This window comes from Balaenoptera musculus, chromosome 2, assembly GCF_009873245.2.
Source record: "Balaenoptera musculus isolate JJ_BM4_2016_0621 chromosome 2, mBalMus1.pri.v3, whole genome shotgun sequence".
NCBI lineage: Eukaryota > Metazoa > Chordata > Mammalia > Artiodactyla > Balaenopteridae > Balaenoptera > Balaenoptera musculus.
In genome coordinates, this window is record NC_045786.1 from 2,389,959 (window position 1) to 2,416,780 (window position 26,822).

A 26,822-nucleotide genomic window follows, 5' to 3' on the forward strand; every position below is an offset into this window, starting at 1 on the left:
TAACTCGTATACATACCACCAGGGTAAAGGAAAACTTTCCTGCTTATGTGGAGTTGGGTGGGTTTTTGGAACTGATATTGTAAGATGATTATCTGGATTTTGTTACCCTTTAGTGAGTTCCTTTTAAAAATAACACATAAAATAAGAGAATTTTGTTTTGGTTCAGATGTGAAATTGTAGTGAATAGTTGCATAATTCATCAGAGGAGATTTGGGATTAATTGAAATAAAATATTTCAGCTAGAGTCATATCAGCATCAGTTTGAATAGGTCATAGTTAATTTATCGAGGGCATTGTTTTCAAAAATTGAATGATCATTAGAATCGCTTGACGCGGCTCTTGACAGATACGGTTTACTGCGCCCCACCCCAGCCTGTTTACTCATAACTGAGGGGCGAGGCTGTTACCCTCCCCCAGGTGCTGTGAGGCACAGCGTGGTGGGTGGTCCCGCCTTTGGCCTTCTGTCCCTCCCTCTACAGCATCCTGGCCCAGTGCCACCCACTGCCACCAGCGTGGGAATGGACACACCTGCTGTGGGCCTTTGTCAACAATTGTCCTACTCAGCTGTACGTGTTCTACTCAGCTGTACGGTCAGGAAAAGTACACTTACCAAAGGATCAAAAGCTATTTTGAAAATTGAATTTTCCTTTGCTAAGTTTTTGTGGGTTTTTTTTTTTTTTAAGTGTGTAACATCTCTTAGAAAAAAATCATTTAAAATCCAAACGAACGCAGAATATCCTCTTCTTATTTTTTACTAGATCCAGAGTTCCAGGGCAGTTCCTTTGAAATGCAAATTATCTGTTGAACTGCAGCGTATGTGGGCAGAGCTCACACGGGGGAGTACAGCATGGCCCCCAGACCCTGAGTCCTCAAGTAGGGAATCATGTTTCAGTCTGCAAGTAATTCAACTATAATTCAGCTCACGGAGGAGCTCGCTTCCAGCTCCATCACCGCTTTCATGTATGGTGTAAAGAACTCTCAGTCATTCTGTTACCTGATGTCACTATCAGCACATGAGAAGCTAGGGGTAAAAGGACAGCAGGATGCTCTAAAAACTTCCCCTGAGAACAACTAGAACAAGGGGATGTATTTCTATCAGCCACTAAGGACCTGTAGCCGGAGTTGTGCTGTCCCTGTGTCTCCAGATTCCCTGGGAACTTGGCTCCAGTGACCCCACTGCCCCCCTGGCACACACATGCCGCCCGAGGTCCAAGCAGATTCTCTCTTTGCTTGTCATGGGAAGAAGCGCTGAGAATTGATATTTTCGTAGATAGCAGAGGAGGTGAATCCTGCCAACGCCTGAACCTTTCCCTAAGACAGGTAGAATATTTCCGGAGAAAAACGAACCAACGTTTTGCTGGCAGATGTCACGCCCTTCCACAGCCCCTTCCCTCCCACTAATTCCTGGAGCTCAGTGTCCGTGGAGTGATAGATGTTCTCCTTTGTTGCTGGCATGGCCCCTTTTGCTTATAATATCCGTAAGTGACCTTGAACCTCTAGGCTGCCCCCAAGTGCAGGGGTCCCAGGGAGCCAGCCATCTCCAGCCACCTTGAAGGATTCACTCTGAGTTCTGACTGGTGGTGACCAGCCGTTTTCCAAGGAGTTGCCCAGCTTCTGAGATATTCCTGTTCGTCTCCTGTAAGATGCTACAGGGCTGGGACCTGCCGCCTTGTAGCCTCATCTGACGGTCACCAACCCTAACTTCCAGGTGGCCCTTGAACTCAAGGACTTCTGTATCTTTGGCCTTGGCTTGCTTCCGGTTTCTCTATGGAATGTCCCAGGATGTCATAAAATGTCAAGTAATTGTTTAATCTCCACCAAGGGGGTGGCATTTGAACCGTCATATGTGAGAGGGACATGCCTGCCAGAGCTAAAAAGAGACTTGGCACATCCTGCCTGGCATGAGGGCAGTTGGGGATGAGTAGCCACTCGACATTGACTGGCGGTTCCTCCCCACCGCGGTTCCTAGCAGCCGTGCCTGTCTGAGGGTCCAGCCCTTACATTTGAAACAGCCTTTAAGAAGAGGGGCTCCTGAGTGCTTTGAGACGTTAAAAGAAATAGGAAGGAGCAGTGTACGGAAGGTAGTAAACGGGCTTCCTTCTAACCAAACAAAAGTACACCAAGCATTACGGTCAGAGGGATCCAGGCGAGGCAGGAGGAGACAGCTGGATGGTGGATTGTCACCGGTGCAAACACGTGACTAAGGATGGAGATGCGCTGTGCCCTCGTGCCCTCGGGCACCGAGTGGGTGTTCTGTAAGTGTGACTTGGGATTATCCCCAAAGGCAGAAAGTGAGATATTCCGTGTGGAAAGAGCAGAAAGTAGAGATCAGACACGTAGGCGAGTATGAATTGGCTGATCGCTTTGTGCACAAATGCAACTTGGAAGTTTTTTACGAGCAAGCAGTGCTTCGGGTGCTGCAGAGCTTTCCCAGGCAGCTCGGGGGCCATAGGTGGGCACACAGAGGGTCACGATTTGATGGGTATGTGCTGGGGTAGAGCAGCAAGAGGCTGGGGAGACTTCCTAGACGCAAAGGATGGAGAGGATTTTGATAAGTGGAGCGATGGGGGTTGGTGGGCGGGAGGGAAGGTGGAAGGAACGGACGTTGACTGGGCCGTGGAGAGCCTTGAATGACGAGGTAAACGGGGCGTGTTTACTGCCCACAGGAAACCTTGGGCATCTTGACAGGGCAGATGCTGGTGGCCGCAGGAAGGATGAGGTCGTTAGGAGGCGGCTGGGATTGGGCGGGTCCCAAACTACGATGACAGCAACAGGGAGAAAAAGGGAGGGGCCAGAGCGGGTGCAGGAGGAAGGGCCCCGCTGGAGGGATGATTGGGGACGGAGGTCTGCAGGAAAGGAGGAGGCATGTGGGACCACCCCCTCAAGTCCCGGGGAGCCACAGCACATGCATGAGAAAAGGGCGAGGGCTGCCCCGACTTTCTCCATCCCCACCACTGCATCCTGATGGAGGTCCGCCAGGTCCGCAGGAAAGCACACGGAGCCCCGTGTCCTGAGCGAGAAGGATTTGGCCGCGGAGGTGGCTGCCAGCCCTGAGAGGTGGGGGAAACGGTGACTGCCGTGTCCAGAGCTGTGCGGTGACCGCCAGGGGCCTTTCGTAACCTTCCCTGGCGACCTGGAAGAGCGATCCGGCAGGTGCCTGCCTTGCAGCACAGTTAATCACAGAGCAAATTTTTAGTTGCCGATTAGAGAAAGTTTAGCTTCTGTACAAGCTTGGCAGGAGATAAGGCATCTCACAGGCCCCCGAGTTGGCCGTTTCGCATCTTTCTGCTTTCCCCAGAGCCCCAGCTCCTTGGGCCCTGCCCACGAATGGGATGGGAGTGGGGACGGGAAGGCTTTGGCCTGAGTTGAACTGCTTCCTGCTTTGCTTCGGGGATGTGGCCTGGTTGTCACAGCACAGGCGAGCCTGGGCATCTGAGCATCTTCCGAGGCAGCGAGCCAGACCTTGACACTTAGAAGCTGTACCTCCAAACAAGGACCCAGGCAAGGACTTCGGAGGAAGAGACGTGCACATTTACGAAGGCAACACAGCCTTGGATTAAGTACCAAGGAATAACTTGGCATGGAATATGTAAACTCTACATGTAGAAAATTGTACAATACACCTAAAGAATACAAAAAGAATTTGAAAAAAAAAAAGAAGTGGAAAGGCATGCATCGTGTTCTAGAATAGGAGAATTCAAGATCATGAATGTCACAAACGTTCCTAAGTTAATTTTATTAAATTTAACATATTTCCAATAAAATACCAACTCTTAGAAAAAGAAAAAACGGTAGGCAAGAGGATTCTAAAGTTCACATAGGTAAATAAACGAGCCACCACTTATTAAATACATTGTGAAGCCTCAGTAATTGAAAGGTGATACTGGCATGTGAGTAAACAGACAGTGGAACAGACTAGAAAACCAGAAAGAGTCCCTAGAATACATGGGAATAAATAAAAGAAATGGAAAAAAAGTATCATTTAAAATCAATGGGGAAAAAAAGGACTATTAAATAAATGTTAAGACAACTGGGTGACCACGTGAGAGAATAATTAATAAATAATGAATAAATTTATTTCTTTAAATAAATTGTACCATACATCAGGATAAATTTCTAATAGATCTAATATTCACAGAGTTAAATGTTTAAAAAAATTAAACCATAGATACATCTTGATTTGAACAAACCAACTGTGTAAACACATTTTTGAGGCAGTTGGAGAGTAGATCAAGTATTAAATGACACCAAGTAATTTGTTAATTTTGTTACCTATGGTAATATCTTGATGGTTATGCAAGAAAATGTCCATAATGTTTTTAAATGCCTATTGAAGTATATATAGCGGTAAAATGACTTGATGTCTTGGGTTTGCTTTAAAATAATGTTGTGAAGAGAGAAGAGATAGAAGAAGCAAGCATGACAAAACTTTGGTAATTGTTGAACCTAATGGTGTGTATAAGGAGTTCATTGTAGCTTTGTCTCTACTTTGTGTAGGTTTACATTTTTTCAAAATCAAAAAAATTAAGTACGAGAGTAAAACATAGAATTCTTTTTAAATTTATTTTATTTAAGTACAGTTGATTTACAATGTTGTGTTAGTATCCAGTGTACAGCAAAGTGATTCAGTTATACATACATATATAATTATTTATATTCTTTTTCATATTCTTTTCTATTATGATTTATTACAGGATATCGAATATAGTTCCCTGTGCTATACAGTAGGACCTTGTTGTTTATCCATTCTATATATACAAGTTTGCATCTGCTAATCCCTAACTCCCAATCCATCCCTCCCCCACCCACCCCCCCTTAGCAACCACAAGTCTGTTCCCTATATCTGTGAGTCTGTTTCTGTTTTGTAAATAAGTTCATTTGTGTCATATTTTAGATTCCACATATAAGTGATATCATATGGTATTTGTCTTTCTCTGTCTGACTTGCTTCACTTTGTATGATAATCTCTAGTTCCATCCATGTTGCTGCAAATGGCCATTATTTCATTCTTGTTTATGGCTGAGTAATATTCCATTGTGTGTATATGTGTGTGTGTGTGTGTGTGTGTGTGTGTGTGTATATATATGCCCCATCTTTATCCATTCATCTGTTGATGGACATTAAGGTTACTTCCGTGTCTTGGCTATTGTAAATAGTGCTGCAGTGAACACTGGGGTGCATGTATCTTTTCAAATTATAGTTTTGTCCAGATATATGCCCAGGAATGGGATTGTAGGATCATATGGTAACTCTATTTTTTAGTGTTTTTGAGGAAACTCCACACGATTTTCCCTAGTGGCTGCACCAATATACATTCCCACTAACAGTGTAGTAGGGTTCCCTTTTCTCCACACCCTCTCCAGCATTTGTTATTTGTAGACTTTGTAATGATGGCCATTCTGACCAGTGTGAGGTGGTACCTCATTGTAGTTTTGATTTGCATTTCTCTAATAATTAGCATGATGAGCATCTTTTCAAAAACAGAATTTTTTAATAGCCATGGATTTGGCAACTCTTTCCAACTGCTTACAGTCCAGAAGCCATGAAATAAAAGATTGATAAAAACCAACTAGATTCTAAAAACAATCACAACACTTTTGCACTGTGAAACAAAAACACCAAAGAGAGAGAAAAAACTAGGAAAACTATTCTCAACTCTTATCACAGATATATGGCTAATAATATGTTAACATGTAAACTTATAGAAATCCTAAAAAAAAAAAAAATCAACAACACTGTAGAAAAATCGGCAACACTTCTAAATGGACAGCACACACAAAAAAGAAAAAGGAAATTTAAATGATTCTAAAACATGTGAAAAGATGCTCAACCTCATTCACTCAGTAAGAAAAAATGTACTATGACTGTGAAACCTCAAAGCAGCAAAGATTTAGAATTTGATCCCATGCTGTGGGATACAAAATGATACAATGTCTGGGAGGGGCAATTTGGCAGTTCACTTCAGATAAATTTGCATTCCTGGTTATACACTGTAGATTTGTGGGAAAGAGCAAAAGATGAGGAACTATGGTGCCCATCAATAGGGGACTCATTAAGTAAGTTATGGGGTACTATGTAGCAAATGAGGACGCTGTCCAGCGTGCCTTTATGGAAAGATCTCCAGGAGGCCATTGCTAAGGGTACTTTACATCTGGGTATAAAAGGGAAAATAAGCATTTATTTATATTTGCTTGCATACAGAAAGCCTGTAAGGACAAACAAGAAACTAATAACTGACTGTTTTTTCACTGTGAACCTTCTCCCACTTTTTAGCTTTATCCAAATCACATGAATGCAGAAATTAGAAACATAAACTGGATTTGGAAAGACTGTACTCTGGGCTCAGTCCAGAGTCACCTTTGCAGACCAAGTTCTGGCTTTCTATATGACATCTATTAGCAGTATAATTTTATGTGAATTGAATAAAAATCCAAAAATAACAGTTAGGTCATTTGAAAACATATGCCTCAGGTGCCCACTAAATGTGCTGCTTTTCAATATATGTTTTGTTAAGAATGCGGTCAGACCAGCCCTGGATGGGTACTTGGATTAAGTAAGATACTGTGACTGTTCTGAGGGGAATGCTGCCCCGTTTGCCCATTGCTTTGTCACTTCATCACCTGCCCCCGGCCCAGCCAGCTGCTCTGTTAAATATGAATGCCACGTATGTCTCAGAACTACAGGTGGAGAAATTCAATGAACTGTCTGGCTGTAAATTATGTCATGATTCTGGGAGTTTTTTTTTCCCCTGCCTGGAGCCAGAGCTCTTTTACTTGGGTTGAGACTTCAAGAATTTACTTGCTGAACACCCTTTCATTTTTGTTTTAAAAGCTGCCAATTAGCACCTACTTTATTGACTTCACTTTGCCCCGACAGAGCTCCTTCTTTGAAAGACAAAGATGACTGTTTCTTAGTCTTTCTGGAAACAAAATTACTAACTTCTCTCCTCCTCTCCATTTACTTTTTTCTTTGTAAGGAGGAGAGGGTTAGAAATGTTATTCATGCTTTCATTCTCTGCATGGGGTAAGAGACTGAGCGAGAAGGGCAGGGTGGGTGGCGATGCTTCAGTTATTCCTTCACCTGGGACTAAAGGCCATTCGTGTCAGCAACTCTGTCCTGCTCAGCACTTGGTTTTATTTAAGTCCAAAGAAAGGCACATCCAAGGAAGGGCAAGAAGGTACCCTGAGCAGAGCCCAGGAGTCTGGCCCTTAAGACACCCTCCCTTGTCATCTTACTAGGAATGAAAATATTTTAAATAATTAAAAAAAAAATTTGTTTTGTTATCTCTCTCCCCCCCTCTTGAAAGTTAGATTTAGTCAACTTTCAGACTTCACAGCTTGCATCTTTCAACATTACATTGCAAAGCTAGGAAAACGGCAGTTTACAAATTCACACGATTTACAGGTTTTTCCTTAGAAGGCATGACCCCGCAAGCATTTATATTATATTCACGAGTGGAAACATTTGCATTTTTTTCTTCCAAAAATCATTCCGGTGGTGACCGTTTAACCTGCCCCAGCCCTTTTATGGCTGCTGGCAGCCCCTCTGGGCAGGTGGAGCCAGGAGGCAAAGACAAGGCAGGCAAGGCAGTGGTGTTGGAAGGCGTACCAGTCTGGGCCACTTCAGGAAACACCCCAACGTGTTCTCCTTGCTTGTAGGTTATCGCAAAATAATCCAGACTGTGTTGGCGTGGACAGCATGTCTTTCGTCGGTGTTTAGGATTGCTAATAGCTGCATAAACTGTTAAAAGCAAGAAGGTTGGAATAGAAGCTAATAATCGGGGCCCCGTGTTTTGAAAGCACACAACCAAATCCATCACCTAGATCCCCAACAGTGTCACTGATTTGGGCTAAGTGGAGTTTATAGTGAGCCTGACAGGCAGGGGAACCGGTGAAGAGAGAAACAATTAGAAGAGCGTGAAGCAAGCTGGAGAATCGCGATCCGAGCGGGCATTACACGCGCAGGTGGTGAAGTAGACAGGAGTCTGTGTGCGCATGCGCGCACTCCGGGACCGAGCTGGGGGAGAGAAGCAGATGGAGAGGGGTGGGAGGAGGGGAGTGTGCGGGGGGCAGTGGGTGATGCCACCAGGTGGCGGTACCTCAGCAGCCTCCGCTGAGCCGATTGCTCTGTTCTGGACGTGAGCGTCCTCCATCCTTGGAACAACCTTCTGGCCTCCGTCGTCGAGGGGATAATTGACCTACGTACGAGTCCCATAGCTGGGAAACAGCAGAGCTGGGGTTTGAACTCCTGTCCGTCTGAAGAGCCCAGACCCTTAACCTCCGGGCAGCTCTTTGCATTAAGTGGCCTTTATGGCGCGTCATTGGTCACCTCTCCAGAGCTGAAAGCTGAGGGTTCAATCCTGAAATGGGCCAAGGGCGAGACCTTCATAATTCCCTTCCAGATCATAGTTAAACACCCTCCGAAAATTGGGGCCAGAGGTGGCCACGTGCTGGGGTGAAAGTGTAGAGCATGGCGGGCCTGAATACGTGGCCTCTTTTGGAGAAATACATTACAGTGCAACTCTCCCTAATAATGGTTTTACAAGCATCCTTTTCACAGATCAAGAACAGAACATCTGGATCTTTGTAATCACTTTTAGCTCCAACTCTGGGCTTCGGGAAGTCTGATATGTGCATTGGTTTTAGATTAAAACATGACATGTGGCGTTTTGGAAAACAAAGTGAACAAATAAAACTCTAGGGGGGATTTTTTTTTTTAAATGCCTTTGCTTGGGAACTTATTTATGCTGGTGTTGTTAGCGATTTTCCTTGGATGACAAACTTATATAATTGTAGTAACATGTTTCTGAGATACAGAGGATGAAAAGCACGACAAAATATAAACCTTTCAAGTCAGCACATGAGTAACGTATATTAGTGACAGAAATGGAGCCAGGGAAAGGGATGTTAAAGAAAGAACATGGCAGATATCAGGGGTGTCCTGCGTCCTGTGGTTATATTATATGGGATTTCTAGAAGTGTTGCTTACCATCTGAGTGTTAGAAATAAACCAGAACATGATCATAATATGCACCAACGTGATTTGGGTCAAGCCGGTCCTTCTAATTAAAATCTCCTTCAAAGGCTCTCACAGCACGGAGCCCTAGGAGGCGGCTGTATGCCAATGCAACAGGGGGATTTTAGTTAGGATGACCTGGAATTGTCTCATCCCCTCCTTTCCCCGGTTCACTGGAAACTCATTGGTTGTGTTTTTCTCGTAATTCCACTCCGTAATGTTTGAGTGAGGTCCTTTATTCCCTCAAGTTCTGGGACTGATAAAATTCAAATCGCGTGTTGTCTAATCATATTTGTTTAAATGCACCACCATGCAACAAACTTTACTATGAAAATGGTGCCGGTGTTTAAAAGAAGAACCTGAGTTCTACAGCCTCGATTTTGCTGGTGCTGCCCTCGTAGCTAACCTGCGTGTCCCTCCATCAAATGAGCTTGTTCAGTGAGCCTCGGTTCTGACCCTGGGCTGCACCCTGAGTCACCCGGGGTGCTTCACAAGATCCCTGAGCCTGGGTTCCACCTAGAGATCCTGGGGCCATCAGTCTGGGTGTGGCAGGGGCGGTTTTGAGTCTCCCTGGGAGAGTCTCACCCTCAGCTCCAGTGGAAAAACTAAACCAGAGGATTTCCAAAGCCAGGGCTAACCCTAAAGGTCACCCGACCTCAAGGTCCTAAATGAACGTGACTGCCCCTTTCTGATTTCTAGCCTGTGTCGGTATATAACTAATGTCCAAAGTTCAGTTGAATTTCTCAGTGATCCTTGTAAGGACCTCGTCTAGCCCAGAGTACTAAGTAGTGAAGCGTCTTTTCTGCCACTTGTAGTGTCATTTTATCAGTTCATTCATGGGCTACATGTAAATGATATCCTAATCCTGCCTGCATGCAGAATAGCAAACCACACAGAAGAGGGCTCTTATGAACAGTACCCCAACGTAAGATCTATACTTGCTGAACAGCTTTTGCATTTGCTGTAAATTGCATTCGCCCTGTGGCCACAGATCTTTCATCTCTCCTGAGAAACCCCATTCTTGTCCATGTGACCTGCTGGGAATTGATTTTGTTATTTTGCTTCCCACCGGAGGACTGAAAAAAAAATTTTAAAACAAAGACTGAGCAAACACTGGAGGACAAAAAAAAAAAAAACAAAAAACAGAGATTCTTGGGATTCAGAACTTGTTCTAAATTTTCCGGGGGAGACAAAAAAAACAGCTATTATTCTGTGAGTTTGCCTGAGGGTCAAAGTCAGGCTGAGGAGTGAAGCATCGACCTCAGTGTTGGGTTATCAGTCCCTCACCGTCAGCCCGAGACCCATCCCTGACTTGCTCAAACTAGTTACTGCAGAGATGAAATTTTCCTGCTACAGAGCACTGTTTTTTCTTTGCCAAATCAGCGTGATCAAATATTTCTAAAGCTAAACAGAATGACTTATTGGTTTGCAAGGATTATCCACACCCTCCCATCAATTTAAAAAAAAAAGGAAGAAAGAAAGAAAAGCTGCTGGGAGGAGTAGGGCGAGGCTGATTTTGTGCTCAGAAAGATGCCCTGAGGCAGCTGTAGATAGTATTGCTCTTGTTCAGCTTTGGCTGGGCTGGTGTGTTGCTTTATTAGCTCATGTTCCAAATCTGTCACCAGAAGAATGTAGTGAGAATCTTGTTTCAATCCTTTGTCTCTCACTTCTCCCTCTCCTTAGTTGGCGTCCAGCATCTACACAGCCATGATCGCCGCCAAGACTCGAAAGCAGCAGTTTTGAATAAAACCTAACAGGCTTTTCACATGATTCATAAGAAGAAGCGGTGGTGCTTATCCCACTCACCCCAGACACACGTTTGCAGGCCCTTTTTCCCACTCACCCCAAAGGTAGTTGCTGCTGAGTTTTACAACATATGGGATCATCCTTTCTGTGGTATCTGCAAGTCTCCATTGAGGCTGGAGTGAGGGGGAAAGAGAGAGAGAGAGAGAGAGGGAGATGGAGAGCTGGGGGCAGCCCTGATTGTGTACTTGACTTTGCAATTCAGGTTGGTCACCTCTGCCTTTAAAAGCTCAAGCTGGAATGCGGGGACCACACAGCCCCCCCTCCACCATGTACGGAACCCACTGGTTAACTGTTTCCCTCATCTCTCAACCAATGCTGTGTGTTTAACATTTCTGGAGGGCAGTTTTGTCACCTGTGAAATGGGGATAGATACTCACCTTCGTGGCAGCAGGCTCGCCTGAAGGCAGGTGGGCTAAAGCACTTTGTAAATTAGAGAACGCTTTACGGTGATGTGCAGTTGGGGGCAGGGAAGACGAGATGGGCTACTGAAAGCACTGTGTCTGCAGTTAAAGACCGTATCAGCGGAAAACGATGGGGTCAGTCGTTTATGCTCAGCACTGGGTGGGAACGTGGTTTCCAGACGTGAGGAGATAAGGAAGAGGGCAGTGCAGGAGAGGATGGCTGGACAACCAGTGGGCCGGACCCCGATACCTCTTTGCTGTGGCATCACTTCCCAGACCCGTTGACCTCTCCATGGCCGATGGCTTGCTGAAATGCTCCCACCGTGAGCTCTGCATCCAGCGGGAAGAGAATTTCCTAGAGACAGAGGGCAGGTGGGTGCACCCAGCACAGCCGAGCCTTCACTGGAGGAGGGCCTCCCCCAAGAGGAAGGGTCACACGGCACAGCCTGTGTCCTCAGACGTGAGACCCACTGCCTGAGCCATCGCTGTGAAGACAGGGCAGTTAACCCCGCGGAAGAGGGGGTTCTGGACCCTTCCCTGAGCACGGCCTGCCCAGGGATGAGTCCACGGGCTACGGGGCCACCGGGCGGGAAGGACTGCCACCGTCGCCTGAGTGGCCTCTGCCCCGGCGCGGGGTGAATGGGCCCCGGGCGACGGCTGCGGGAGGCAGCTCCGTGCGCAGCCCCAAGTCAGCGCGCCGGGGCCGGGGCCGTGGAGGGCGAAGCAGGGTCGCGTGTGGGAAGCAGGCGCGTGAGGACGCGTGCGTCCCGGTGGGGCCGAGACCCAGCCACGCGGCACAAACATTTCGGCAAAAACACCGAAATGCAGAACAAGGACCCGCTCTAGCCTCCCCCTTGCCATGTGTGCTTTTGTCTTGAAAAACGAGTTTAAAAGGTCGGCCAGCCAAAACGTGTTTTGCGCTGTTTTTACATTACCAGTTGTTTTTCTTCCCCCCATCGAGAAACTGGTTAGAAGGAGGGGTGGGACTCGCTTGCTCTGCCCCTCAACTGTTCGGCTCTGGCCCGTGTGTGCCGACGTCACCGTCCTTTGTAAATATCGTAACATCCTCTGTCGGTGCCGCCCGGGCCCCGTGCCCTCAGCGTGAAGGGGCCGAGCCCAGGCGCCCTTCCTGGCTGTCCCTCTGCGCCCGCCCGGCTGAGCCCGGGGCGGCCAGCTCTCTGGGTGAACCTCACTGCACTGCTTCCCGGGCAGCTGTGCCAGCCTCAGTCTTCAGCCCGAGAAACATGGAGGGGGGCTGCTTCTAGGGGCCCCGTCTGCAAGAATCCACGAGGGGGAGGCCCATCTAGCTCCGACTCTCACATCCCGGGTTAGCAGATGTCAGGTGGCAAAGACAAACCTTAGGAGACGCCAAGGTGTCCTCCACCGCCCGACCAGCTTCTTCTCCTCCCCTCTCCCTAGTGTGGGCTTAACTTTCCAGAAGCTTCTCAGCAGCTTCTCACCAGGGACTGGGGAACCAGACAGCCAAGCTCTTTAGAATTGGGTGTGCATTAAGAATAAAAGGACTTCTTGAATCTCCAGGGATAGGATTTGGAGTCAATGCATTTAACAACATACTGTCTTTAAAAAAAAAAAAAAAAATCTATAGGATTTATATATTGACTGTAGCTTAATATGTGGATAGTGTTAAATATTCTTAGTGCAATTTGACACATGGTCCAAGATATCATGTTGCTAATTTGGGAAGCTCCATAATGTATTGTTCTTTCCTTAGAGGGTTTGGGCTGCAGGTGAAAAGCGCTGTGAATTCCTGCAAGTGGTAAAGGAAGCAGGGCAGTCAGAGGAGCAGGCGTCTGGCTTACATGGGTTCGGATAACCAGCCTGGTCAGAGGTTAGTGAAGACAGCCTGGTTTCTGAGGACCTCAGTCTGATGGGCAGGTAACCGGGACCCCCTGGATGGCTCCCCTTGGCCTGGGGTCTTCCTGGAGGGCAGGAGGAGCGTGAGATGAAGCCCTCAGGTTGCCAGTTGAAATATTTTGGGAATTTCAGGGACAGAAGCCTGTATTCTTCGTGGAAAGGTTTCAGGACCAGCTTCAGGCACTTACCAGTTTACTTCCAGCTGCCATCGGCTCCCAGCAGAGCCCACAGGGGACCAGGGGACAATGTGTGCCTGGTTTGTACTTTTAAAATAGTGTGAAATTGTTCTAAGACGTTGCCTCATAATACAGTTTTAGTTTGAAATTACAGAACCCCTCCTTTTTCGCAAGTGCCTCTAACTATACAGATATTAGCACGGCTGTGATCGAAAACTGTAACCATAACACAGGTTAAATAATCTTCAGATATGTTTAAGCCTGGATCACCATACTTGATAACTTTCAATGTGACCTCAAATATCCAAAGTCCTGCTTTTATTTAAAATTTCAGTTTAACAAATCAGTCGTTTAAAACCTTGGATATTTTTTGCTTTCAAGGTAGACACTGAGTTGAAATTCAACGTATTTCCAGCCACCCCTTTTATAGCCATAAAAAATGAGGTAGAATCTAAAGTGAGTAGAATGAAGTTTAACCTAGGCCTTAGCCATGAAAGAAACATTTAAGTAAATTTTTTGAAGTTTGTTTGGACTTCCAGTGTGATTGTCACACAGATTTTGCTTGAAAATCAACTTGGCTATTTTTTCCAAGACAACATTTTACCCAACAAAACTCACTTTATGTATTTTAACAGTGGTTGTCTGTGTGTGTGTTTAATTTGGATCACATGTTAGGTCTTGCAAACTACCACCTTCCTGCATAAGTGTCAGAGATGGAACTGTGGGCCCCTTGACGTTGAAATCTGCATCCTCACCCTTAACTGGAATCATCTTGGCAACGAGAAGCTGAACAGCTTAGGGTTAGGGTTAGGGTTAGTTTAGGTAGGATTTCGACAGAAGTGAGAATCCCCCTGTAGTCAGCTTTTGTGAGAGTTTATGCTCCTAAGGGACTGTCCTTGTGAAATAGTCAAGTGGCTTTATTTTCTTATTTGAAGATATGTAATAGGTTGAAAAATAGAGTATGTGTCTGTGACACTTAGGCACTTAGAAACATGAGCATTGTTTCCAGGAAACCTCTTAACACGCCTGAGCATTAGCGTGATGCCTAGGACTGGTGTAAAGGAGCAGAGATGGGTGGTGTGCCAGGGACCCTGCCCGTCCCCCCTCTGGGCCCAGGGCTGATGTCATCAGCCACCGGGAGGGCGCTGGGTTTCCCCACATGCGGCTGCGTAAGACCCCGTGTCAGCCTGGGCTTCACACAGCCAAGACCTGGGTTTCAGAGTGGCATCAGCGTGCCCTCTGCCGCCCTGGTGTGTCCTGTAACACCCAACGTTCCCACATTCTGTAAGAACTCACACATTTAGGACCATTCGTTCTGACACTGCCAGCTTAAAAAAAGAGGAGGGATGGAAGGAATAAAACAATAGCATCTGCAGCTTTGGAATTTATGATTATTGTTTCATCAGATGTGAGATTCTGAATACAATGTTCCCAGCATTGCAATGTTTATCTACCAAAGAATATATGATTGTGGTATATTATTGCATTAGACCTGTTACTTTTTTATGAGACTACCTCAGCTTTATAACTCTCAGTATTTTAGTTGATAATAAGGACAACTGGAAACAGTGAAAGCCCTTTTATTCAGCTGATCATGAAGCCTTGTTAGTTTGGATTGCGTGGGTACTTACAGGCCACAGTCACTTCCTTCAGCAGATACTTATTGAGGGCACAGGTGGAAAGTTCTGGGCCTGCCTGGGAAGAAGGGAGGTAAAAGCAGGTGGGAAGGACAGTCCAGGAGTTGAACCTGCAATACAAAACCAGTAGCGTTTCAGAGTATTTGATATTTAGGTCACATAACATACGTTTCATGTACATTAAGATAAAAGGCCACTGGGCATGTGGGACATTATGTCAGACCTTTGTTTTAGTTGTTTATTGCTAGAACGGAATCTTCTCACTGTATCCTCCAGAACAGGGCTTGGTCTGTAGGGTGCTCAATGCATATTTGTTGAGTAATTGAATGAAATAATTTGCTAACATTTAAGCCTTCCATATCTTAGAGACAGTAAAGCTGCTCTAAACAAAATTTTCCTGACTTGAGGCTTTCCACGAAGAGTGGTGTTTGTAAAATTGACTTGGGAAAGTGCATCAACTCCTTTGCGCCACTAGGGGGCGACATAGTGCAGTTAAGGACTCCAGTGTCAATGACTTCTTTAAAAAGAGAGGTGAGTACTTGAGCTAATACTTGTGAATGTGGGTCACTGTGACTATTAAATCAGTACTGCAGGAAGAGATTTAAAGCTATATCAGCGTATTTTAAGCTGAACACAGGGTAAGCGTGTGCCCAGGTTAATAAAAACATATCCATAAAAAGAGCCTGATTATGTGCTTAAAAATAAAGTATTTTATGAAAAGGTAGCAAGTGAAGCTTTAGTGCTTAATCATTTTCAAATCACTTTCTGCCACCCAATCAAACTGCATATATGGTCTAATAGCAAAACAGCTGTAATGCACATGTTAAATAGAACGTTCTTTCCTCTTCTGAACAGGAAAAGATCTGATAAAAATCCATCATCTGCTGATTTCAGGGGGGAAATGCAGTGGTTCTAGTTCTGCTAAATGGCTGTTGACTGAATATATACCTTCAAAACTGAGTGTCAGTTGCTCGCCTAACGTAGTCAAGTCTGTGAATAGATCTCTTGTGCGGAAACCCGTTGGACAACCCTGCTTAAGACAGAAACGCCCATGGGAGGCGAGGTCAGGGAGTATCTCCACTGTTAAGGACGGGGTCACAGGGACTGGGAGGGAGGAATTTTCTCTTATTATGACCTTACGTTTAATGAGCATAATCTTGAGATTGGCTCAGTAGTCATGGCTGATTATTTGCGAAATTTATTCTTTTTTTTTTTTTTCTCCCCCCCTGTCTTCAGTTTGTCGTTCCGACCGTCCTGAGGTTTGGCCTCCTAATCTTTTGCAGGGTGGATCCAGGCCACCCCAGCCTCCTGCTGCAGCGTCCGTCCTCCCCGCAAGGGGTCTCGGTGGACAGAGCTTGTGGCCGGTAGCTAAGGCCTCTCGCCTTTTTTCTTTTCATGGCCTCGTCCCTGGTGGAGGGCTGATTCGGAATCAAACAGCCACGGAGCTGGAAGGAGGAGGGGGGTGGGAGGAGCAGTGCTCCCCGACGGGCTCTCTCACTGGGCCTTAAATGATGGGAATTAAGCTTCACGGGAGCAAAGTGATCGCAAAAGCCAAGCGGTTCAGGGGTTGCCAACCCGGGCTGCCTTCCCTTTCCAGGGGTGACGGGGGTCCAAGAGCAGCTCTCCGCCCCGCCAGGCTCTGGCCCCGCCTGGTCCTCCCCTACTTTGCCTAATTGCAAGGCCCTAAAGGAGAGAGCAAGCCAGTCCCTTCAGAGTCCAGGTTGTGAGGAGGGCAGAGGCAGGTTAGGGCCAGATGGGGGGGGACGGTCCTTTCGTAAACTCTGCTTTCCAAGGCTGTTCCCGAGCTTTCGGTCTTCAGTATCACCCTTCTCACCCTCTTGCTCTTTGCCAGGAATATCTAGACAGGAATTTCCTAATATCTCTATTAGAGAATCCACCCCCCCGGGGACTGAATAGGGAAACGCCGCATTCATGGAAACCAGAACTTGATCTGATGTTTACATGCCCAGCACTTTAGCATGGACGAGGCCTTGGCTCCTCCGTTTCTCGTGACTCTGCTTTCAGCCTCTCCGAACTCCATGCCTGTGAGAAGCAAAAGGATGGCCGCTCTGTGTTCACTGGGGCTCTGAGCCATTCAAAAGGAGCCCAGGTTCACAGGGAAAAGTTCCCGTTGGACGTGAGCGCAAGGGGGAGGGCGGAAGGATGTGGGTGTCGGGTTAGCGGTGTTCTTTGCCGTCATCCATCAGCATCCTGGCTGTATATGTGGCTTCACATGTGAACAAGTGCTTGTGGGGGGGGCCCGTCCTCCAGGTTTGCTGTTTCCTGCTCTCTGACCCCTCTATCTCGCATCTGCAGTCCACTGGTGAAACTCGGAACTCTGGTAGCGTTGGAAACTCTGTGGGGACCTATCAGATTTGGGTGACCCAGCAGGTGGACCCACTTCTGAAGGACAGACCGATGGCTAAAAGCAAAAGGAAATTGGAGCCGCGGGTTAACGTGCTGTCATTAACCACACAGACACGTTCTCGTCCTTGTATGCGTAAGAGTCCAAGGAGCAGAAATGGAAGTAAGGAGCGCTCGTATTCAGGCGTGGTTTGGCTGACAGCGCAACCTCTTGATTTGAAAATACAGAAGTTTATTTTCCGGAATGCTAAGCGTTGTTCCTACACCTGACCCACTGACCCCCTTTTAAGGACCCAGGACACGCAACCTATTTGGAGACAGTCAGCAGCTGTTGTTGAAGTCGGGGCGTCTGGGGGAGTCAGGATGCACGCCACATAGGTTGCTCCAAAGCCAGACGGTGCACGCTCTCTGATGGAGCCCGGAGGGGCCCGGGGAAGGCAGAGGCAAAGAGGTTTCCCTTGCACAGCCTCCCTGGCTCCAGGCCCCAGCTGAAGTTCCTTTAGCCCAGAAAGCCATCAGATCTGGAGTCTGGCAGACTCTGCAGCCGGCTCTATTATTATGTAAATGGACCAACTGGGCAGGCTTTTAAGAGCTTTGGCAAAGGGTAACCCTTTGTCTGCCCAAAGGTAGGCTCTGGCTTTGCTTGTGAGCCTCGAGTTTGTACGGTGAACAGTAGGTGACCTAAAAGCCAGCCAGCCCGTCAGCTTGCACATGGCCTTATTAGGCAGACCGGCAGACCAAGAAGGCTGGCGCCTGGGGACAGGCCAGCACAGCAGGCGGCAGTGGGCTTGCGTCCTGTAAGGAGCCCAAACCCTGGAGACGTGGCCTAGTACTGCTAAGTTAATCCTGGTGCAGTGATGCCAGAATAGGCATGCTCCTTGGCAGACACACTTTATGGTGCGGCTGGAAAAGAGGAGGTGACTTCCCAAAGGACAGAGGGGCACAGCTCGTTTTCCTAGCGCTCTACCTACTGTGTAGCTTGTACTGTCAAGTCCTGTGTCAGGACTTCCTCGATGCAGTACGGACTTAACCAGGAAATGTTTAACGGTTTCCTTTTAGGCCAGGGTGTTCTGGCAAGTCAGAATCTTGGTGGCGTTTTATAGTAAGTCTTTCTAGGGCTGAGGTCACGTGTGGGGAGCTGTCACCGGGCAGCAAGGTGGCACCGTGCAAAGGACAGTCCTGGGAGCAGGGGACCTGAGTTCTAGGGCTGCCACAAATGGGCGTAGGACCTCGGACCGGGCGCATCCATTGCGCCCTGTAAAATGCGGGTGTGACTGGCAAGCTCTGAAATGACCTCTCCACGTAAATTTCTCTCCAAATGGCGTTCCTTACACCCTCTTTGTCCTGTTCAGTAATAAGGTCTCCTGAGCCTCGGTGGATGGTAACCACAGATCAGCGTCCAAGGGGAATATCTAACTTGATTGAACTTCTTAGGCTGAGTCCCGCTTTTCTCTTTTGCATTTTTTTTTTTTGTTTTTCCCAAAACTGGATGCGGTAGCTAGAAACTAGGGAAGATGGCACTTTTCTATACTGAAACTTTCGTTCAGGTGTCGCACGTTCTTGAGTTAAAGCAGCTGGTGAACCAGAGCTGTGGGGGACGGGGGGAGGGACAGGAGTGGCCAGAGGAAAGTTCAAGTTCATGCCTCTGGTCTCAGCCGGTTCCTTCTCTCCCGCCTGCACCTGGTGCAGGCGCTGGACCACCCACCAAGAAGGAAGGCACCTACAGCAGGTGTTGCAGCTGCCCCATCCCCTGCTCAGGTGACTCCCTCCGGAAACCTTGTGGTAGCGAAGCTCACCGGCTGCGTCTGTGAAAGAGGGACTCTCCTCCCCTGGGGTCGGATTCGGCTCCTGTGTGTGGACTTTCACCGCAGGGGGAGAGGGCGTGTTTGACCTTGTTCCGGTCCTTTCATCGACTTACTTCTGCTTCTTGTCCTTCAGAAAGAGGGTGAAATGACTTTCCCCCTCCTGTTAAAGAAACCCTTTTTTTTCTTTTCCTGTTTAAAGTGTCCATTTCCATCTCTTTGGACTGCTTAGCTGATTGGTCCCCCAAGGCATGGGCTGTGGCTTTGAGATACTCTTCTTAATACATAAACCTCTGACCTCTTCAAAAAGGGACCTGTTAGCTTGGTGCTGAGCTCTGCCGGGAGGTTATAAGACCCTGGGACTCGATGCAAAGCTCATTGGCCAGGGGGAAAATGATTGCACTTCAATTTTTTTTTTTAACATCTTTTTTGGAGTATAATTGCTTTACAATGGTGTGTTAGTTTCTGCTGTATAACAAAGTGAATCAGCTATATGCATACATATATCCCCATATCCCCTCCCTCTTGAACCTCCCTCCCACCCTCCCTATCCCACCCCTCTAGGTGGTCACAGAGCACCGAGCTGATCTCCCTGTGCCATGCGACTGCTTCCCACTAGGTATCTATTTTACATTTGGTAGTGTATATATGTCCATGCCGCTCTCTCACTTCGTCCCAGCTTACCCTTCCCCCTCCCCATGTCCTCAAGTACATTGTCTACATCTGCATCTTTATTCCTGTCATACTGCTTTAACCAACTGTGTTTGATTATTCCTTAATCACCTCAGTCAGTGATTAGCTACAGTGGAGCCACAATAAATATTTCACTCCAAATCAGTATAAATGTAGAAAGTCGTATGATAATTCATACTTGTCTAGGACTCTGCAGTTACATGCTTATTGACGTGCACCGTCACAGCTGAAATGCTTCAGCTCGTGTCACTGGGCGGTTGGAAGGCCGAGAGGAGGACGGCGGAGTCGGCGGTTCTCTGTTACGGGGACTGAGTCCCTGCAGGACCCCTGCACTGTTTTCCCTCCGTTCTGCTTATACTCTCGGTTGGTCTAAAGCTCGTGGAACGTCCTCTCATTAGATCCAGGGAGAGTAGCTTACCTGGGAAGACAAATACACGTACTTGATGGGAGTCATGGAAGAAGCAGGGGAGCTTGCAAAGAGTCAGAGATGCCAGGCGGAAAAGGACTGTGGTGCCAGGTACAAGCATCCACCCTTGATGTGTTAGGTGATTTCCTCATCCAGACCGTGAACTGCTTCACGGTACCGACGCCCTGGTGCCTGACCTCTAGTAGTTGCTCAGCGAATCCTGTGTGACAAGAGATGGGTCCAGAGGTCTAAAGACCTCTGTCTCACCGGCCTCAAGTGGCCGGGACGTGAAGGCCGGCTGGTCACGTCCAGCGGAGACCAAGCCCCAGGAGTGCTGTGGGCAGCCAGGTTGGGGAGGGGTCACAGTCCTGAGGTGCTTAATCCCCAGAATGTGGTTAGTAGAAGCTTCTGCATTTCACTGCCTGCAGTCCCAGTTCAGAGGCTGAGATGCTAAGAGGCACAGAGGCCGCATGTTAGGAGATGTCGGGCCCTCTCTGTTCCTGAGAGAGGGTTTGTTCTCTCACCACCTGCAGGCCATGCAGTGTGACATTTCAGCTTGGTGTCCGGGTGTGAAGGGGACCCGACATTTCTTTTTCTGCTTGGGCTTCAGTGGCAGCTCGCATGTCTCTTCACAGCACATGTGTTCCCCCACCCCAATCCAGGAGGCTCTCCATTGCCACCCCTACCTCGGCATGGCCTGGTCGGGCCCGCTCTCAGCTCCTGGATGGGGCCCCACTGAAGCTCACACCTCCTTTAACCATGGCTCTCATCCCATTTCTCATGCTTTTGTCCCCTCCTCCTCCTGCCACGTCCAGCCCTCTCCTCGCCACTCATAAGGCTCACCAGTCACCGTAGAGAAGCCTTCCTTCATCAAACTCATCATCTGATTTTATTTCCTCACATCACAAATGTCGTGGACCAGTGGTTTTCGAACTTTCGACCATCTCAGAATCATCTGTGGCAGGGGGACGTTCATTTTATTTTTTTAAAATATAATTAAATTACAGGGCTTCCCTAGTGGCGCAGTGGTTAAGAATCCACCTGCCAATGCAGGGGACACGGGTTCGTGCCCCGGTCTGGGAAGATCCCACATGCCGCGGAGCAACGAGGCCCGTGAGCCACAATTACTGAGCCTGCGCGTCTGGAGCCTGTGCTCCGCAACGGGAGGGGCCGCGATGGTGAGAGGCCCGCGCACCGCGATGAAGAGTGGCCCCCACTTGCCGCAACTGGAGAAAGCCCTCGCACAGAAACGAAGACCCAACACAGCCAAAAATAAATAAATAAATAAATAAATAAATTTAAAATATAATTACAGCTCTGTTATATACTTTTTTCTTTTTTAAAGTTTTTTGGCTACAGCACGCAGCATGTGGGATCCTAGTTCCCTGACCAGGGATTGAACCCGCTCCCCCTGCATTGGAAGCACAGAGACTTTTTTTTTTCTAAGATTATTTATTTATTTATTTTTGGCTGCATTGGGTCTTCGTTGCTGCACACAGGCTTTCTCTAGTTGTGGCAAGTGGGGGCTCCTCTTCGTTGCAGTCTGTGGGCTTCTCATTGCAGTGGCTTCTCTTGTTGCAGAGCACGGGCTCTAGGCACTCGGGCTTCAGTAGTTGTGGCACGCGGGCTCAGTAGTTGTGGCTTGTGGGCTGTAGAGCACAGGCTCAGTAGTTGTGGCTTGCGGGCTCTAGAGCGCAGGTTCAGTAGTTGTGGTGCATGGGCTTAGTTGCTCCACAGCATGTGGGATCTTCCCAGACCAGGGATCGAACCCATGTCCCCTGCCTTGGCAGGCGGATTCTTAACCACTGCGCCACCAGGGAAGTCCCGGAAGCACAGAGTCTTAACCACTGGACCTCCAGGGAAGGGAGGAGGACCTTCATTTTTAACAAGCAGCCCACATGACTCTGAGGGGCACCCACGTTTGGCATCATTTGCCTTTTATCAGGTGTGAAACTGACTCAGAAGTGTAAATATATCTTTAGTCATTTCTGCGAGCAGAGTAGAATACGTCTTCGACATCTTTGTCATGACCTTCCATTGCCACTCAATTTGTGAGCACAGGATCTGCTTTCTCGGTGACTGTTGCCCAAGGGAAAAACCACCATGAACGGTCAGGTGTCACTGACATCCCTCTTCCCCCCAGCCCCAATCAACCAGCAAATGCATTGGAACCTGTTTTGAGACTCTAGGTAAGGTCTTTGGGGTACCAGGTAACATAACCTTTGGGAAACTGCACTGGGAATGGCAGATTGCTGCATTTTTCTTGGGTTTTCACACTGAGTATTGTTGTGGAGGTGGCCATGGCATTGCTTTTATTAAGATGCCCTTCTGAGGACAAGGAAGCCCAGAAATTCTTTTACTCAGAGCTGTTTCCTTCCAATCACTCCGGCATAACTCTGAACAGTTAGGATCTATCAGATATCAACAGCGATTTTACATGTTTACTTGTCTGCCATCTGGATTTTTAGACTCGTAAAAACTTCTCCTATCTGATGATTCAGTATTCCCTAGCTTTCTGTTCATGTGAAAACCATCCACTAGTGAGTATTGAGCGATTGGCGTTCTCCGACTTCCCAGGGTCGTTGTAATCGTGTCTGCGTCCTTCCCCTGTGATGGGGTATCCCCCTCAGTGAGGTGGGGCTTGGGCCCCTGCTGCTCTAAAGAAAGGGTGTCTGCACCTTATGATGTCCTAGGAGACAGCTTCAGATTTTATACAGTAAACACCTAAGTGTCTGTTTATTCATCACATCACCACGTAAGGACCCTTTGTGTGTTGGTGCCCTAACAGGTCAGAAACATCCTTGGTGTCTACCCGACCCGGGTCAGCATCCGTCTTTGGTCCCCTGCCCTTCAGGGGAACTGTGCCCTGGATGTCCAGCACCTGCCTACATTTTGCGTCTGTCTGTGCTTTACCTACAGCGTACATTTTTTTACATTGTGGTAAAATATACATAACACAAAATTTACCACTTTAACCATTTTTTAATAATTCTTTTTCTTTTCTTTTTTTAAATTTTATTTTTGGCTGCATTGGTCTTTGTTGCTGTGTGCAGGCTTTCTCTAGTTGTGGCAAGCGGGGGCAGCTTTTTTTCGTTGCAGTGCGCAGGCTTCTCATTGCGGTGGCTTCTCTTGTTGCGGAGCACGGGCTGTAGGTGCTCGGGCTTCAGTAGTTGTGGCACGTGGGCTCAGTAGCTGTGGCTCACGGGCTCAGTAGTTGTGGCTTGCGGGCTCTAGAGCGCAGGCTCAGTAGTTGTGGTGCACGGGCTTGGTTGCTCCGCGGCATGTGGGATCTTCCCGGACCAGGGCTCGAACCCGTGTCCCCTGCATCGGCAGGCGGATTCTTAACCACTGCGCCACCAGGGAAGCCCCCCACTTTAACCGTTTTGAAGGGCACCGTTCAGGGGCCTTAAGCACATTCACATTGTCGTACAGCCATCATCACCATCCACCTCCAGGACTTTCTTTCTTCCCCAACTGAATTTGTTCCATTAAACACGAACTCCCAGCATCCTCTCCCCCTAGTTCCTGGTGACCACACTCTCCTTTCTGTGTCTATACACTTGACTCTTCTGCTTTTACCTCTTCTCTGTGGCATCATGCAGGGTTTGTCCTTTTGTGTCTGGCTTGTTTCATTGAACATGAGGTCTTCAAGGTTCATCTATGACACGTGTTCATAGCATGTGTCAGAATGCCATTTTTTAAGGCTGAATAATATTCCACTGTCTGTATATTTCAGCGTATATCTTAAACACGAAACTGACCTTTGTCTATTTTTCTCTTGCTCTGAGAAACAGTTGATTATCCTCTCTAAGCTCGTTGGATTGTTTTCCAGCAAGATTCACTAGCTATAGATTCAAAATCAGCCAGAAGTTCAAATGATTAAATTCTCACAACAGATGTTAACATTACTTGTTTGAACATTTAATGTAAAGCATTAATAAGTCTTTTGAGAGATTGCAATAGGCCTTTTCTTTAAAAAAGAATTCTTGAATATAGCAAGACTGGCATGGTTCTTACAACACATCTGATAAAGAAATATCTGTGAGTGGTAATATTTCTTATTGTTGAAAGTACTTTTGCTTTTTCATCTCTGCATACATGGCCTGTATTAAATTACCTTACATAATCACACAACACCAAATTTTATTTGCAGACTTGCCCTAAATATTTCCACTAACCAAAATTTACAGAGCATTTCACAATGCACACTAAAATGAGGAATCTGGAATGCATGAATAACCAGTATGTGATAAAAGGGAAATGAAAGGGCCCAAACGGTCTCCCTGCTGATGGGATTACCTCATGGCCGGCGATCCTGCCCCAGATTAAGAGTCTATGCACATAAATAAAATCCACTAAAGAAAATGAGAATACCATCTACAGCTGCTGCTAGCGTACAGAATACTCCTTTCGTAGGCTGTAAAAATATATCCTTCACTTTGGAATGTCAGCCCAGCCATCGACTTTAGTAGCTTTTGGGAGATTTCATTAAAATCGTGTGGCGCTTCTTAATTTTAGAAATGCACTGATGACTCACAATAGTGTGTATTCGGACAATCGTTAGTCACCATTTCACACCGGCCTGTATTGCCTTAAATTCCAGGTCACTCTCCTGTGGTCTGGGGCTGCCCCAGTTGCAATTCAGGGAGCACGGTAAGAAACGCAGGGTGCCGTCGCACAGCCCTGTGCCCTGTGCATGCAGGTCTTTTCAGCGTGTAGATCCCTGCATGGATTAAATAACTCGTCCCAGTGTTCAGGCCGCCTCCACATCATTTTCTCGCTGGGTCATGACCTCACCTTTGTATTTCCCTCTTTGATTTTATTTTGGCTGCCTGCCCCGTGAATGGCTGTTTTGCCTTTAGAGATGCGTTTTAAAGGGTCAATCTAGGCTTGCATATTTCTCCCAGATCACACCGTATCTCAGTTTTCTCATCTGCAGGGGGCCGACACTAGTAGGATCTCCTAGAGAGGACCACATGAGTTAGCGCCCTAGAGCAGGGGTGCCCAACCCCCGGGTCACGGACTGGTAGTGGTCCCTGGCCTGTTAGGAACCAGGCCGCACAGCAGGAGGTGAGCGGCGGGTGAGCGAGCGAAGCTTCATCTGTATCCGCAGCCGCTCCCCATCGCCCGCGTTACCGCCTCCTGTCAGCATTGTGGTGAATTCCATAATTATTTCGTTATATATTACAGTGTGATAATAATAGAAATAAAGTGCACAATAAATGTAATGCGCTCGAATCATCCCGAAACCATTGCCTCCTGACTCCGGCCAAGGAAAAATTGTCTTCCACGAAACCAGTCGCCGGTGCCAGAAAGGTTGGGGACCGCTGCCCCAGGGCACTCAGCGCTGCGCCCACCCCACCGTGCTGTCAGCAAGCTGGCCAGGTCTGCCCCGCCTCTGCCCGTCATCCCACCGGGTGTGGCAGGAAAATGGCTATTCGCCAGTTGGGGTATTTGGCTCTTTCCCTCTTCGTTGGCTCTGTTTCCGTTTCGTCCACCATGGTGATGACTCCCAAAGAACAGCTGCCCCTTGTCCCGCGGGGACGCGTGAATGTCATCAGCCAGACCCTCCACAGGACCCCCGGCTCCCCGTCTAGCCTCGGCCACGCTGCACACTCCCTCAGGGTTTAACACCTTCACCCTTTGTCATCCGACACCGTATCTTTTGACCTTGGCAATGGAGGAGGTGACCCTTCTTACCTGGCCTCCTAGTGACACTGTCCACAGCTGGACAACAAGGATCATCTCCCGGGGTTTTCCCACTACGAGACATCCCTGGAGAATCTTTGACCTTTTCTTCCTGTCTCTCCCCCAGCATTCATACTCATGCTCCCCGTAATATCCTCACATTTTAGGAAAGACAAGACGACTTTAGAAGGAGTCTCAAGGAGGGCCCACCCGGGGTCAAGTCTGAGAAAGCCTGTGTTGCATGTCATTGAGGGCGTTGGCCAATCTCTGGGTCAGCTTTATTTATAGCCAAGAAATGCTTACAGTAGGCTTAGAAGAAATGGGCAGTTTGACCTTGTGCCATCGGCCCATGGGCACACTTCCAATCATGATTTTGCCCTGGATTTTTAGGCCACTTCTAAGCCTTGGGATCTCAGAAGGACCTATTACCTTCATCTTTATTTGTACTTAATTGTTTTGGTAATTATAGAAGTCATTCATGCCTATTGTGGAAACTTTGGAAATAGAGAGGGGAAAACATGGAGAGAGTCATCTCTGAGTTGGGAGATAATTAATGCTTTGGGATGTTTATTGTCTTTCTGATAAGGTCTGTGTGTGTGTGTATCTCACATATCATGAAAAATGTTCAAATCACCGTTGGAGTTTCAGATCTGGTTTTCTTGTGTGATTTGTTTAACCATTCTTCTCCATGTCCCCCTGTGTGGGCTGGTTCCAGCGTTATACATGTATAAACACAACTATGGTAACTATCCTTCTCCTCCTTCCTTGGGTGCATTTCCAGAAGTAGAATTCCTAAGTCATCGTTTTATACACTCTTCAAAGTTGCTAATAACATCCGTACCTTGTCCTTCTGCCATGAGGTGAGGGCCTTGGGAAGGGGAGGAGGAATCAGAGACTTACCAGCCGCCTGCTTGGTTCGTGACACTCACCCACACCAGGCACACTGGCTTGTCTTTGCT

At 47.5% G+C, this 26,822-nt stretch overlaps 1 protein-coding gene across 26 annotated transcripts in view; it reads left to right on the top strand.

Annotated features, from left to right (window-relative positions):
* The window catches only part of SVIL (supervillin), a 239,046-nt gene that overhangs the window by 102,999 nt on the left and 109,225 nt on the right, over positions 1-26,822 (top strand). For 5 of the 26 annotated variants that reach the window (XM_036843964.1, XM_036843968.1, XM_036843967.1 and 2 more), the window contains exon 1: positions 788-2,255. The exons of 7 other annotated variants lie outside the window; for them this stretch is intronic. In XM_036843964.1, coding sequence (XP_036699859.1) covers positions 2,207-2,255 — 49 coding nt within the window. In that variant the 5' untranslated portion in view covers positions 788-2,206. Of the gene's footprint in view, positions 1-758; positions 2,256-26,822 lie in introns of those variants that run through there. 14 more of the 26 variants (XR_005018818.1, XR_005018817.1, XM_036843963.1 and 11 more) reach the window with 10 other exon arrangements.